The sequence below is a fragment of the Periplaneta americana genome, chromosome 9 (assembly GCF_040183065.1).
Source record: "Periplaneta americana isolate PAMFEO1 chromosome 9, P.americana_PAMFEO1_priV1, whole genome shotgun sequence".
Classification (NCBI taxonomy): Eukaryota; Metazoa; Arthropoda; class Insecta; order Blattodea; family Blattidae; genus Periplaneta; species Periplaneta americana.
In genome coordinates, this window is record NC_091125.1 from 8655875 (window position 1) to 8672944 (window position 17070).

Sequence of the window (17070 nt, forward strand, 5' to 3'; positions counted from 1 at the left end):
TTTATATCGCTAAAGAACGCTAGCAGAATACAAATGATAACTTGAATATTATTTATATCGCTAAAGAACAATAAGAATATAAATGATAACTTGAATATTATTTATATTGCTGAAATCGACAGTAAACAAAATGTACTGTGACAGATTCCCCTGGACCCAAAGAATTGAAAAATATATATCGCTGAAGAACGATAGCAAAATACAAATGATGACTTGAATATGATTTATATCCCTAAAGAATTATAATGAAATAAGATAACTTGAACAAGGCTCGAACTCACTACCGTCGGATCCTTAAGCGAGCACTCTACCACTACTCTATGAGATGTATATATCGAATAACTCAATAGTTCCGAATTTGCTTCTACAAACGCGAGCATCGTGTAACATCACCGTGACTAGGCCTAGTAGTAGTAGTAGTAGTAGTAGTAGTAGTAGTAGTAGTAGTAGTAGTAGTAGTAGTAGCAGTGGTAGTAGTAGTAGTAGCAGTAGTAGTAGTAGTACTAGTTACGAAATACATTCATACTTACCCCATTATTGCAAGTGGGTGGTCAATTATGTTCTTTCATGTCCTTCCAGTCAAAATACTAACAACAATACGGCTTAGCCGATAGTTTTGCGGAATTTTGGATGTGAGTGTCGAAATACAATTTTAATATTTTATTGCTACTAGTTTTTCACTGGGTTTGAAACGGAATTGTAGCATACTGGTTTTATCCGTATTTAATTTAAGTCCATTACTAGTGAACCATTTATTTGGTTTATCGTTTTCCTTCGAAATAGGCCTACTTTTTATAAGCTACAGAACATCGTCGTCTCAGGGGTCAGAGTCCCAAGCCTTTCCTGTCATCGTCGGCTGACAGACACGCACCCTATCTGAGCCCCTGATAGAGCCAGGCATACGGGCTGATGAGCTCGGAAATCCGTAAGCTCTACTACTTCCATAACTTCAGCCCCATCCATTTTTTACTATTGCAGATGATAGATGAGGGGACGGTGGAGAGTGTTGGTGGAATGATAGAGGGAAACGGGAGTACGCCGAGAAAACCCTCTGTAACGTCTGCTTGAGTCACAGTCGACATATCAGACGTGTATTGTAGCAATGGCTGTTGAAATTTTTTTACTTGTAGTGGTGCATTGTGATTAGGCTATATTCAATGGGGATATGGATGTAGAGAAAGTTGACGTTGAGGTGTTTGTGATCGAGAATGAGAAAAGGCCATATACATATTTAGGACATTCAAAATGAAGAGTACAAGGACAGAAATAAAAAATGTTCAGCATGTTATGAAATTTGTTGTGTACTGTTTCCCAATTTCATGGAACATTCCGACGCAGAAAGGAAATATGTTAATAAGTAGCCCTTGTCAAATATTTCTCGCATAAGCCTATACAATAATACATAAATTATTTTAATTTATGGCATTTACTTTTTAATTCATTAATTTCTCTATGTGCTTTTTAATAAAAAGTGATAACACTGATAACATTTTAGTTTCTGAAAATAAAACAGACGGTAACCTTAACATATTTAATTCCAGTAAACTCTATTTATTCTTGATAATTCCTTCTAATCCCTCTCTCTTTACCTTCTACTAAAGTACCTGTAATATACGTACAGGATTATATTTTCTCCAAAGTAAATACGAAATTAAATGCACTTATTACAGTTTCATTTCAACAATTAAATGCATGCAACTATTGGCATTAATTTGTCATAAATGTTATAGAAAGCATTCTATTGGAGGTATAGCCAGTCTTACGTTAATATATTCTTTCTAAAGGCATTTTTCAAAGTATGATACAATCCATCGAAGCTGGGAAATGTCTTTTTGAAGTTAATTAAAATAAATTGATTCCTCCTTCCGCAATTAGTTAAACATCACATAAAAAGTTGCTTGTAATAAAGGACTGCTGACTATTGGATGTACTCAATGTCTTCATCTTTACTTTGCTTATCAATAATTGCATTTCGAAGTACACTAGTACTGCAGGTGATTAGCATCTATGACGACTGTAAACCTCAAATCCTTCCGTTCGTCTTTTATCCGCTCGTGTGGTCTCAGAATGGCGCGACTGCCGCACGGCTGCCGTTCCGCAGACATTCCGCTCGTGTGAACCGGGCCTAGCCTCCAAGCGACTCGCAACAGAGTAGATATGAAGGGAGTATAGATTGGCGACACCCGAATCTGTTACACAATACAGGTCTGCTGGTCAGTGACATGCGAAAAGAAAACAAAGCTAAGAGCTTATAGACCAGTGCCATAATAGAATAATTTGGTAGCCAGCACTTCGTTAAGAAAGAAGAAAATGGATTTTATCAGGAATAAGGAGAAATTTTCATTTGAAACACGTAAAATGTTTACAGTCATTCATCGTAGGCCTATTGTGTAGAGGTCGTAAAGCACGCACTCATAATTTGTTTCATTTTAAGTTTGTGCTTACATTTATGTTATTTACTTAAATCTGAAGTATCTCAACGCGTTTTACTTCCTGTAAATATCCGGCCATCATGTAACCATTGCGACTAAAAGTGATTATCTGGTGCCAGAATTGTTTATTGAGTTGAGTTGTAGGCTATAAGACTTCGATTTCTTTCATGTCACTAAGACTAATAGGCCTACATAATGTTAACAAACAAGCGAATACGATTTTGATAGAAGAGTAGAATTTTGTGAACAGATGTCTCAGAGAATTGAATATGATCAAAATTTGACACAAAATATTTGCTTTAGTGATGAAGCGACTTTTTTCTTAAATGCCTTTGTCAACAAACACAATTGTAGGTACTGAACATTGAAAATCCCCATGGGTTTCATCAAGATAATACTCAGTTTCATCAGAAGATCAATGTATGGGCTGGAATTTTTGGGGATGATATTGTTGGACCGATTTTCATTGAATCACATACTTCCTTGGAGCCACAGAATTAAGGTTAAGAGAGGATCAAGTAAGACAGTGTAAAGTAAAGATAAATAAACATAACTTAGATGGTAGATCTATGGCAATACAGAGTAAAGAATGAGATAAGGTACACTCGGGTTATAAATTACTAATAAATCAAGTTGTTGGGTGAAGTATATAAGCTAAGGTAAAGATATTGAAGAAAGTGCCATGTTGAATGAGCGGAGTCTTTCTCACCTGTACGAGGAGAGCGTAGTTCTCGCGATCGCGCGGCTTGCCGCCGTCGCGGAAAGCGGGATACTCCCAGTCCAGATCCAGGCCGTCGAAGTGGTTCTGCCGCAGGAAGCGCACCGTGTTGTGCACCAGTTCGGCGCGGCGCTCCTCGTCGGCGACGAGCGGCGAGAAACGTGTGGAGCCTTCGTTCCAGCCCCCAATGGCCAACATCGTCTTCAGTTGCTTGTTGTACGTCTTGAGGCCCGTGAACTTGGCGTAGCCCCCCTGTTCGATATCTTGGTACTTGTCGTAGGGCCGGAGACCGTTCTCTCGCGTCAGACCCCCGAAGGCGTAGATCAGGTGCGTGCATAGATAAGGGTTGATATTCTGCGGAGAGAACTTGGCGGTGCCGGGGCGGTACACCGACCAGTTGGTGTAGTAGCACACCACGCGCGTCCCGTTCTCTGCAACACACAACGACATCATTACAAAATGTTTACTTGCGCCGTTACGGAATTGTACTCTCATCTATTTCCAAGGCCGCTTGGTAGGCCTAACGGACAGCCGATGCAGCCGTGTAACGGAACGAGGCACACGCAGCGATATCCTGCTGCGCCTTTGTTATGTTAATTACTTCTTACAATATCTACTCATAGCACCAAAGAAACGAGTAACGCGGTGCTGTATTATTCTTATTAGGATCATTATTATCTCGGTATATATTTTAAGCGAATTGAAGCCACTTATACTGTATATGCAAAGAAATTAATTGTACAAATACACTTGAATGAACTTTAAAGATAAAATAATTACAATAAATTAGATTACCTATCTGCCTAATGACAGTGATCAATAATTATAAACTGAGAGTACGATAATTAGAAAAGTGGAGTAATACTTTCATTTAGGTTCAGATGATCATCAAATAAGGAGACAGAGAAAATACTTGTTTGTGTTAGAACTGTTATTAGCGTGATAATCTCGATAGTTCGGAGTAGGAACGTTATTCTTATAAATAAATCACTCTAATTTTGGTAATTCGTTTTTGTTGCAAAATTAAAGGCTAGAGTGTCGATTTTGCTACTTCTACCCAACTTACAGTGGATTATACATTGAAAAATAGTAACATAACATACATACATACATACATACATACATACATACATACATACATAATATTACGTACGTACATACATAAATACATATAATACATACATACATACATGCATGCATACATACATACATACATACATACATACATACATGCATGCATGCATGCATGCATGCATGCATACATACATACATACATACATACATACATACATACATACATACATACATACATACATACATCATATAAAGTTGAGGAGGAAGGACAAAATCGATACTCTATTCTTTAAATTTGCTAAAAAAAGGATTTATCAAAATTTGTCTATAGGCTATAAACCTCTAGATTACCCAACAAAATTCATTTTTCTGATATTCGGTATATTAAATCTGGGATAAATACATACTCTAATGTTGCTGACTTGCTTACACTCAAAATAAATTTAAAATTGATTATTATGATTACTGTACCGGACAAAATTGTAGTTTCTTTCCAAATACTGGTATACCGAAATTCCACACAACCCCTAGATTAAAACACAGCAGAAATTTTGGACCCAGGACCCAATTCATTAATTACAATTAAACCTGACTTATCACACATAAATATAAGAAACAAATTGAGGTAATTAATTTTTTATTTTCTTAAATTAATATATTGAGTTTAAGTTTGAAATTTACTGTACTTTTATAGCTTCAGTTACTTTGTATAGAGTTATTACATGCTACCTCCATTTACAGATTATTCGCTATCTCGTGAAACCAAATGCATCCGTAGCTCATAGAAGAACCTTTTGTTAGGGCCAAGCGAGCTAGCTAGATAGCTTGCAAGTCGAAGCGTAGGAAGGTAGTGAATCTTCTTAGTCCACTTTTTCCTTCCCCTCACGCGAAGGTAGGTTTCACGAGATACCAAGTGTCTTATACACTACGTGAATAACCAAACTGAACTCCGTACGAGCTTCTACTTTTTCAGGTTGCAATGTCTAATGTAGTGATGACTTAATGCATTAATTAAATTGATAAATTTAAATTTGAATTAGAAAGTAAAGTGTTAAGATAAGTAGAAACAAAGTAAGGCTAAAGTCAGTCAATTTTATTTTGAGCTATAATGATGGTATCAGAAATCCTGATGAGTTTTAGTGTGGTCATTATCCAGAGTCCAACGCAGTAGCATATCCTTATACCGTACAAGCCATCCGACATAATCAGAAGACATGTGTCCGAAATTCTTATATTAATTGATGTGTGTATAGGCTATATTTCATGGCAATACTCGACGTCATTAATCCTGTCGTAATCATCAATAGCACCGTGTACACGAAAATAACAAAGCGTTGCGGTTCGTGAAAATGTCCATTTGGAACCCTGAGCATAACACATGAGGTGGGAACATAGGAACCAATAAGTGGTTGACATACAAGGATTTTGCGTCATTTTTATATGCCGAGTCATATTGTATGGAATGAAGCAGTGGCGTATGGTGACGTCATATTTAAGTAAGTATCCATGCAACATCTGGACAGTAGTTCGACTCATACTGCTACCGGTGTTATCAAGCTCCGCAAGTATAATTATATTCAAACACCGCAAATATGCTTCGCGGTCACAGTAATAACTACCCCCACCGTTTTCCCCTCCCCTACTATGAAAGCTCGGGTACTATTTTCCGTGTGCGCGCGCAGCACTCCTCGCGAAGCTACGGCACACTTACTTCTTCCTCCACAGCTGGCGCGCTGTTCATTTTGTTCGTACATCGGCCAGCAGCAACTACAAGCAACATGATTAAAATGTATAGTCAAAGAGGGAAGGAACTAACTGTAGTTGATGGATATAAATACAGGAAGTATTGCAAGAACAAAGAAGAACAGAATTGGAGGTGCATAGTGAAAATTTGTAATGCCAAAATAGTGACAAATATTGACGGTGACATTCTTTTAAATACAGAAGTAAACCACAACCATGATAAAGATGAAACTGTACACCGTCAGATGATTACAAATGCCGCGAAAAGCAAAGCCAGTGAAGAAGACTTGTTCGACAGACCTTCGAAATTAATTAGGAGAGAAATCTGCTCAGCTCCACAAGAAATAAGAGAGAAAATAACGACCAAGGATATAAACCTAGCAAGAAGGAACTTATACACGCAAAGAAGAAAACTGCATCCAAGACTACCTAAAACTACGCAAGAGATTCATGAAGCTCTACAAGTAGTCAACACAGAAAGCAATAACGGCGAAGAACTCCTATTGGTCAACAATTCAGTAAGTAACATAATATTTTCTACAATAACCAATCTTAGGTATTTGGTACAAAAATCAACCATTTTAGTGGAGAATTACATTGACACAAATTCAACATTTCCTCCCTCATTGTGGACATCAGAATCTTTAGATAGCGACAGCACCACAAATGCGTGTGAATCTTTCCATGCACAGTTTAAGAAGCATTTTATTAGTCCACATCCGAATATATTTGTATTTATTCAAGCCCTTCGAGCTGTACAGGTAGATGTTGGTGTTAAAGTGAAAAGCGATTGCTCTTCCAAACAAAATTTTAACCTTAAATATAGAAAGAGAAAACAATATCTACAAGAATTACAACAGCTCTACCATAGCAAGCACATAACAAGGCTACAGTACTTACAGCGTGCTTCATACCATTACAGAAAGTAAGGAAGGAAATTTTCATAGGCCTACGATGGATTTTGTCCTGATTTTTTTAACATCAGCAGTAAGCAATTTTTAAACCGCCAGCATTGATCGACATAAAGGCATATGCTGCTAGTCCTAAGCCTAGAACAGAGTACACAATATTGACATTACTAATTTGTTTACTCTGAAGTGTGAAGGGAATTTGCTTAGTATTGATGTGAAAGAGTGGGGGTAACTGATAAGGGGAAATACTTGCGCACTTTGATACAGGTTGATGGGATTTTTTTTTTCTTTTTTTCGGAGCTTGGTTTAAATTTTTGTTGTGGAGTTTGATATCACCCACTGCTACATATAGACAGTTGGTTAACCAAAAGCGGTTCACGACACGCTACTGAAATGAACATTAAAAGTCCAATTAACGAATATTTGTTATTTAGAAACAGGACAGAATCGCTACATACAAACTAACTCCACTCACGCACAAATCTAGCACTAAATTATTGGTAGAAACAGTTTATCAAATGCCGAGACGTGGATGGGAGGATAATATTAAAATGGATTTAAGGGAGATGGGATATGATGATAGGGACTGAATTAATCTTGCACGGGATAGGGACCGATGGCGGACTTATGTGAGGGCGGCAATGAACCTCCGGGTTCCTTAAAAGCCATAAGTAAGTAAGTAAGTAACAGTTTATCAAATACCACCCTCTGTCCTTCAAGGATACTTGCTGACACTCACTACGCAACGAGATCAGGTAAGTGCGTGCCAGGAAGGATGGAAGTAGCCTACAGCCGCGTCGCTTAGATCAGCGTTTCTCAAACTTTTTTGAAGTGGGGACCTCTTTTTTAAGTCAGAAAAGTTCCGCGGACCACCTTACTCTTACTCCCTTCGAAAGCAAATTTATAATTTTTGTGACATATTTTAATACTAGTATACTCAAATTTTAAAATAGAATTGAACAATTAATTAAATTAATTTATTTCAATTAATTTTATATTAGTAATAACTAAATAAATTAATGTTAATGGAAGAAAATTCATTTTCGTTCTTTTTTAATAATTCAAGTCTATTAGAGTTTGGATAATCTTTAACTTATAAATTAAAAAAACAAATAAATGTTGGTACTTACATTAATACTATAATTCGACAGGTTTACTTTTTACACTTGTGTGTTTCATCTCTAAGTACCGTTTCAATTTCTCGAGTTTCATACATTCGTTTGAAAGCACTTCGTAACAAACAACGCACCGAGGTTTTGGTTCATTATTGCAACACCAAGTAAATCCTACTTCAAAATAGCTCTTGTATTATTTACGAAAGTATTTTTTCTTTGAACAGCTACCACTAGGACAGATATTTCTTTAATGGCACTAGAATCACTAAATATCACAGCTTCTGAACTATTAGCACTGTCTAAATGAAGCGTTCCTTTACGAAGATGTGTAATGGACACTATTTAACAGAGACATAGACAACTACTAACGTGTAGCACATAAGGACGATTTCAAACAAGTAACTGCTAACAGGTAAGCGACGAATCAACAATGCACAGAATGTGTTATAAGTTACTTGTGATGGACTGCAGAAAATATAATTAGAAAAGTATTGTAATTTGAATTTCTGGATCTGATTCGTCCGGATTTTAAAAAGGCGGAGTCTAAAATTTCTTATATCGTCATCTGGAAAAACAGAAATAAAAAACATTAATGCAGAAACATGCCCGATTTTCAACAAGTAAAGACGCAATTTGGCATGTTCTATTATTGATGTAAGACGTACAGTACGTGACCATTTCAATGTGCAGACTGGGTGTCGGCAAAACTATTAAGAAAGTCATAAATACATGAAAAGATTCGGTTCTTTGGTCCTCTGTTGTGAATTCGGTTGGTCCCTGGCTGGGTTACAGGTGCGGCACCAGACATCGCAGGGAAAAGATGGCGAGAAACGCCACGTCCATAGTGCTTTAAATCCCTCTTTTGCTGCTGAGAGTAGAGTGAGAATTCCGTAGACGAGGAGGTTAATAAAATTCATAAAATGTCAGTACTTGGACAAAAAGTGAAAGGCGATTGTCATGTGTCATTTCCAAACTCTGAGATTTTCAGCTATAGTGTGATACGCAATTCGTTTGAATTTTATTTTTTTTCTTCTATCTTTTTTGAAGGACCACAAGGGCAGAACTCGAGGACCACAGATGGTCCGCGGACCATAGTTTGAGAAACGCTGGCTTAGATAAAACAAATATTTACTTAAAATTGTACAGCTTCTCCATCCTGAAACCTCTTGATACTTTTAGGAAATGTAAAGGAGATTCTTTGGTAATGATAAAGATCCAGAAGATTGGTCAATATTTCAGATGAAACATTTTTTTTGTAACTAATTGTTAGGTTTAGGTTTTAAAGGAACGTAAACTGATACTAAATAAAAGATAATTTAATTGGCTTTCATTTGAGCCAATATTCAATTTCCTGTCATAAAAGCGTGTCGAGTTATTTCAAAATAACTGAAAACATGCTCGCAGAACAGCGTCACATTTGTCAATGCTGAAAAAATCGTGGCGAGTTTAAAAATGACTCAATTAAAAACAGAAAAGTTCTTTGACTCGTATCTTCCCTTGCAGAATGCACTAAAAATTACGAGAATAAAATGGTGCATTCAATTTTCCCCAAAAAGTGTTCCATTTCATATGGAATGCCTTATTCAGGGTGTTTCCGAGGTGGTGTCACAAACTTTCAGGGATGATGGCGAAGGGCAAATGTATCAATTTGAGATAAGGAACCATGGTCCAGAAATGACTGAGTCGAAAGTTATAAGCAAAAATAGTTGTGTGGAAATGGAATTGTAATTTGGCACCATGTGCCCTCCTTCCCTTAACTTTTGGAACAGTCGTGGAAAAATGGTACGGGCCAGCTATCTCCTGCATGGGTACTTGGTCCGATACAATCTGTGAGCTTGTCTACTGTTCCCAATGGCTCATCCGTATTCGAAAATCACGTCTGCTTATTCCGCTCTCGTGTACTCCTCCATTTCACTAGGACTGATCGACTGGACACTGTAACTTATACACATACACTGCTGTCTACAGACGTGCATATCAGGTCCGATCATATCCGTTACACATTACGCTATCTGCATTACATTAGTGTAGTTTCCTGTCCCCAGATCTCAGACAGCGCACTGAATGGAATTCTGTAAGTAGACAACGTAAACAACGTCAGATGAATACAGTATGTGTAAGATGTACAGATAAATACACATAAATAAGGTGTACAGAGGAATAAAATGATTTCATTTCCACAGAACTATTTTTGTTTGTAACTTTCGACTCGGTCATTTCCGGACCAGGGTTCCTTACCTCAAATTGATACATGTGCCGTTCGCCATCATCCCTGAAAGTTTGTAACGCCGCCTCGGAAACACCCTGTATAAACGTTAGTTTGGAGGCAGGAGAGAAAGAGATCTTTAGAGGAAGCCGAGACGTAGATGGGAGGATAATATTAAAATGGATTTGAGGAAGGTAGGATATGATAGTAGGGACAGGATTAATTTTTCTCAGGATAGGGCTCGATGGCGGGCTTATGTGAGGGCAGCAGTGAACCTCCGGATTCTCTAAAAGCCATTTGTAAGTGTAATTAAGTAAGTAGGCTAAGTAAGTACCCTAACTATTGTTTCTTCAAGTGTCTATATTACTGTAATTATTAACTACTGGGTGATTGTACTCATTCTCATATTATGCTACTGTCCTGCCTATTCGATAGAGGCTCCTGCCGTCTCTTTTGTTAACTTACAGACAGGCTATATCATGGCGGAAACATAGTAAAGGTGTGGGACTGCGCATACTGTTGCGATAGCGGCCGAGGCGTGTGACGTCATCTTCACTGCAGGCAGCGATCGCAGCTCATTGCGTTGAGTACATTTTCTTTAACATACCTAACTAAATATTAATTACAATACATAATGAGTCACTGTCCAGTGTACGGTTGCAGTACTCATTATAGAAAAACCACATGCAGTAATATTAAATATTTTTCATTACCGAAACATAAACATCTTCGTAAAAAATGGGAGAATTGTTGCAAACGCCAAGACCCTACCAAAATCAGACGCTCCACATTTATTGAAATTACACAGGAATCACTTTCTAGATCATGGTTTCAACTTGAACGGATTGAACATTTTATCAGAATCCATTCATGAACTTTTACGTGCATCCTCGTCCTCTGATACAAAATTAGCTTACGAGTTAACTCCATTACACTTAAGTGTCCGTGGTACTCAAAGACAAAAAGTTAGTTTGGCAGCACAACTATTTTCGAACAGGGTAGCAAAGGCTTTGAAATGGTGTGGTGAAAACGAAAGAAACTTAAAGGCAATAAAATTAACTAATGATTGGCTTGATTTAATTAATACCCTTTCTAAATTCGGTACTCACCGTGGGCTGCATAGTTACGGAATAAACCTTCAAGATCCGAATATTATACTCTCAGAAATGAATGACTTCATGACCACAGTTAAAGTAGGAGAAGCAAACAGGAAATTACCTTACCAGGAGGGGATTCTAATAAATAATTAACAGGGTTGTATGAGGCAATGAGGTGCAAGTACAAAATTGAATACATCATCACAAGAAAACTTAACCAAGATCTGGTAGAAAACTTTTTTTCAGAAATTAGGAGCATGGGTAGAACAAACGTTCATCTATCTGCTTTAGATTTTAAACATAGACTGAAGTGGTACATACTAGGTCGAAATCCATTATCCCAGTTTTATGAGAACAAAAACACCTCCGATTTACTTTCGGAAGAAGAGGCATTAATAGTGGATCCTAGTACAAGCCAACCAGAAGTCAATGATAATCTGCAGGAAGAACTGTGTGCAACGGCAAAATTTCTTAAAGGCATTCTGAAATCGGTTAAATTTACCAACGATGGAGATCCTGAAGAAAGTATAGGCCTCCCATAAAAAAATATATGAAATCTCTGCAAGACAGCGGATATCCCAGGAAGGATTAAAATATATTCCAGTATATAATATCCGAATCTTGGAATTCCCACAAAATTGTCAACTTCTGCTAATCAAAAAGAACGGATTACTACAGTTTCGCATGGAAACTTAATTCTCCCTTCTAAGGATCTACAATTGGTTGCCATGCTTGTTGACAGTGTATTCTCAGATGTGCACGGAGATTCCGTTTCTCATGAGAAATTTGTAATAAAAAAGACTGTAAATTTGGTTAATTCTGCCATGAAAAACAAAGAAGAAATCAGTTCTCCTCTTCCGACAGAAGTAATTACGACATTGGTTAGAACAAGAACATTTATTAGAATTAAAGAAATTAATAAAACAATAAAAATGTGTGGAATTGCAAAGAGAAATATTATAAAGAAAATGAAAAAAATTGCATAAGAGTAAGTATTTACTTAACAGAGAGGGATTTAGAATAGTGAAATTATATTATGTCGTGAGTGGAGTAGTAAGGTAAATGTAGTATACTATAATATATTATGTCTCCAATAGCCTAAATATATAAAAATATTTGTTTACTATATAATGACAAATTATTCCAAGCAATGCGTATACATATATGTTAATGAAGGTTCAAAAGTATTTGAATTCATGATAAAGTAATGTATATTATAAATAACTGTATAGATCTAAGTATGTATATATTTATTGCACAGTGTATTGTAATTATTATAAAAGCATGTGTATATTACAGAAGGCAATTATTAATGACACACTGCCATATCAGATTGTTTCTTGAAACTTGGTTTAAGATGTAATAGATCATAATTTTATTACGTTATCATTTCAAGGTAGTCCCTATTGTACTTGAATTCATGTGTAATATAACGTGTGTGTTATATGGGCCTAATTTTGTGCATATTTGTAGCATAATGTATTATAATTATTATAAAAGTGCGTGTATATTATAGAAGGCAATTATTAACGTTGTACTACCATATTACATTATTTATTGACTCTTGAATTTAATTTATTGTTCACTATTTTATAATGTTATCACTTCAAGGTAGACCCTATTATATATACTGTCAACATTTACTGAATACACAAACCATGATTTTTATTTATTCATTTAATCTATGGACGCAGATCTAACCATCAACAATCTGTTATGGTGACTGTGTCATTCGAGTGCGGCCTGCAGTGAAGGTGACGTCATGCGCAGACTGAACGAAAACACGCACAGCTTGTCCCACACCTCTACTATGTTTCCACCATGGGCTATATGGAGTCTCAGTCGAGAAGTTGGACAGCAAACCAAGGAACATCTAATCTGTAAATTTTTCCTACAACATTCTCGATCAAGGACAGGCTCCTTTTACCTGTCGTAAATGTATAACATGGACTCTGCAACACTTTCTTCACTTCAGACTAAGATGTGATTTATTGCTTTTTTTACAGTTCATCATCTTCTTGTAAAGCCCTAGACCATATACAGTGATTCTTACAATACTTTATGATTTTGACGCCGAAATAAGGTATATAGATTTGGGATTGCGTGGAAGTCACAGTCACGGGTTAGAGTTCCGCTTAAGACGAGAAAGTTTGTGCGATGTCAATCTATAACAAGATGTCTTGTTTTGTCTTTAATAGAAGTTCGAGGTCATGATAACACCCGCCAGGGTATTCCACCTAATGTGTAAGGTAAGGAAATTAGACTGAAAAATGCCGGATATTGCTCTAGAGTGCTATAGCACAAGCTTAATTAGAATCCTTTTCATACACACAGATCTAATAAAAACGAACAACCATAGTATACAATCACTTTTAAAAGTCGAATTAATAAATTTATCCCGCTTATGGAATGCGGACGATTATAATGCCCGATTGTAATTTTCAAAACTCTGTAGGTCTAGCATTGTAGAGCTGAGACGAGATGTTATGGCACCAACCTGCGCGAAGTTTTAAATTGCCGGCCAGCAGGGTAGAGGAGTGGGGGTTGTTTGGGTTACGGTTCTCAAGCTCAGAGCGGCAGGCATATCCGTTTCATCTCTTTCTAAAAACATTCTTCTTACCTCAGTATCACCACTTTCCTACTCAAGAGTCCGAAGGTACCTAATGAAATTACGCCCGCTATTCCATCTTTATATTCTTTCTCCGTCCGAATCAGATGACTGATCTGTGCTGGAATCAGATGTCCTCCGTCCGAATCAGATGACTGATCTGTGCTGGAATCAGATGTCCCCGCGACCAAAATACTGTCCATCACGTGCTCAATTTCAATGTAATTATTCTCTACTTTCTTCACATAATCATACACTGATATCCATTCTTGGAAGAAGCGATTGCAGAGTCGGCCTTTGCTTATGCGTAGCGTAGAAATTATAGATGAGTCTTCTTAGGACTTCCTCATCAAAACTGTCTACAGCTGCAACAATCTTCTTCTTCGGGTGTGATTTTTCCGGACTGGAGAAAGAATCTGCTGTTCCTGCCTCAATATTTTTCCTTCGTTCCTGATTCTTGCCAAGGTTCGCTTTGAAATACCAGTGGCAGCCAGTACTCTTGCACACACGCTTTTCAATGGAATTGGTATTCCATTTAAAATTTCTTCTGACATAAATTTCCATACATTGTATGCTACTTCATGTCCTTGACTATGAACTACTCTATGATTTCACACCTTAGACAATGCCATAATGAGGGCGCTCAGAAGGAGAATGTTTTCAGTATTAGCAATAGCGGTAGTAGCAGAACGATCTGAACACTCGGAATGCTAGTAAAAATCTAACCTAACACCCCTCCAGTTGAGTGTGAGGGCGAGTCCAAGCAAACGAACTAAAATTCGTCCCTCGCGCTGGTGCCATAACTTCTCGTCCGGGCTCTATGTGCCACCTGAGTCAAGAATACAAATAAGACGTACAAGCCCGTTAGACAACTGAAAGGAACTGCAAGATAAGTCAAGGTCGCGCTGCTCACTTTCTCCACTTTCGGTGTCGGTAGACCGACTCGCGTGCTTCATGGAGCGAGGAGAGCTCAAGTGGTATTATACGGTACCTAGCGCATCGGCCCTGAGAAGAATGCATGACGGTTGCAACTATAGTCTTATCCACCAGTGTCGTACACTGGCTCGCAAAACTTTTGTCCCATATACTGTACAGTTTTTCTCGTTCTTAAGTTGGTATTAGTACTTACTCTAGGACAAGTAGCGTAGGCGGTAGGTAGTCTCCCCGCAGGTAAAAACCACCCCTCCTCACAACAGAAAAGTTGAACCAAGCTACTTAGTACACTTAAAGAGAATATGTTTACTTAGTGGTCTAGTGATATAGATAAATTTAATAAACACGGCATTTTTCTTTGGCTATTGCCATGGTAATAACACCACGCTAATAAAATTACATTTATTAAAGGTAGCACTAACAATCACTAGATTGATATTCTAAAAAATCGGGTAAATAATTTTATTAAGACAAATTTTTATGAGTATGTGTATTATTTAAAACTTGATTGTCAATTATATCCCATAGGACACAGCAGTTTAATTTATATTTTTCGCACATAAAAAAAGGCTTGCATATTACTCTCATATAGTAATGAAACGAAAATGTGTATAACGAACTAAGAAATAAGCAAAATATTTAGAAATAGCAAATGTCTGTGCTTTCAACACCAAACATTGGAACCATATCCGATACAACAAAGATGTGTAGATGGAGGAATTGTCCTGCTGAAAAAATATCATTATATCAGGTTGCAATATGTGCATTCTAGGTAGCATACAATATTTTCCAGTAAGTGGATATATTGCTGGGAAGTCAAATTCTCTTCAATTTTACACAGAGCTCCTCCTCATAGCCTGGAAATCCACCCCCCCCCCAACAGCGACAGAAATACGTCCACTGCGTTGTGTTGATGTTACTTATTCTGGCTGGAACCCTGTGGACCCAATAGGACGAAATACCTGAATAGGCCTATGACTAGTGTTCGAGAAAATCTTTTAATCTGAAAATATCACATTTTCCCAGGTATATTCATAACATTCTTGTCAAAACGCGATATGATCTATTCTGTGTTTATGATCCAACATGGTATTTATACGTAGAGGGAAGATGATAAAATTTCCTGGAATATTATATAATACTCAAAAGAAATAAACAATATGTTTTAAACATTTCGGTGCAGAATAGACTCAATGTTTTATTTCTGTCGGTTATATATACCGTTATTGCTCTAAAAGGTTGTCTGTGGTTCGATTAGCTAGGTATATACCTGCAACTCAGAGTTCAAATAGCTCCCTTCCCAGGACGATATGTGGAGTGGGGTATGTAGACATATTGCCAACATAATATCTCACAAACTTCACTTCCACATTATTTCATAGGACAAAAGTTTTGCGAGTCAGTGTACAATGTTCGAACATGACAGGGGATATCAAGATATTGTACTACCGAACTTCGCCCCCGAGTCTCTGTAGACCTGAAGCTCCTTTTGCGTTTGTTCAATTTTTCTCCTTTCTTACATACTTTCGGTGCTCCTTAATTCCTCCTCTCCTGCGCCTTTATGCTTTAACTGCATAAGGATGCCAGGGACATATATTACGAAGTTATGCCTAATAACAAGTATAGGTAATTTTTGTTGTTATTGATATGATTAAACATTCATAAAATATGCGTATAAATAAATCAAACAAAATATATAAAACATCTTGATTACACAACTTTTAACACTGTATCACTTCGGAATATGTATGATAAGACTTTCCTGTGTTAAACTTCAACGTACCTCGTTTACATGTTTCGACCTATTTAAGGGTCATCCTCAGTACTGGTCGTCGTTGGTCTTGGCGCCTCTTGTTCTGTTTCCTGTGAGGGTGCGTTCGTGTGGTATAGTGTAGAGTCAAAGAGTGTTTGTGTTTTGAAGTTGAGTTGTGTGTTGAGAATTTAGTTGGGGTGTGTTTTCGTGTGTCTGTATATTTCATGTTGTTCTAGTGTGTTTAGTTTCTGGCTTTTTGGTTGGATGTGTAGTATTTCCACGTCTGTGTTGATGTCTCTGTCGGTGTGGTTAGCATTTGTGATGTCTTCTGCATATGTGGAGGTGTTTTGTAATTTTGTTATGGTTGTGATGTGTTCTTTGTAACGTGTTTGAAACGATCTGCCTGTCTGTCATATGTAGAAGTTGTTGCAGGTGTTACATTTGAGTTTGTATACGCCTGTGTGGTTGTATTTGTTTGTG

General features: G+C 37.2%; 1 protein-coding gene across 3 annotated transcripts in view; it reads right to left on the reverse strand.

The window, feature by feature from the left end:
* Window positions 1-17070, reverse strand: part of Cht6 (Chitinase 6) — a 572389-nt gene that overhangs the window by 212633 nt on the left and 342686 nt on the right. For all 3 annotated transcript variants that reach the window (XM_069834392.1, XM_069834390.1, XM_069834391.1), the window contains exon 4: window positions 3142-3581. In XM_069834392.1, the coding sequence (XP_069690493.1) occupies window positions 3142-3581 (440 nt within the window). The remainder of the gene's footprint in view (window positions 1-3141; window positions 3582-17070) is intronic.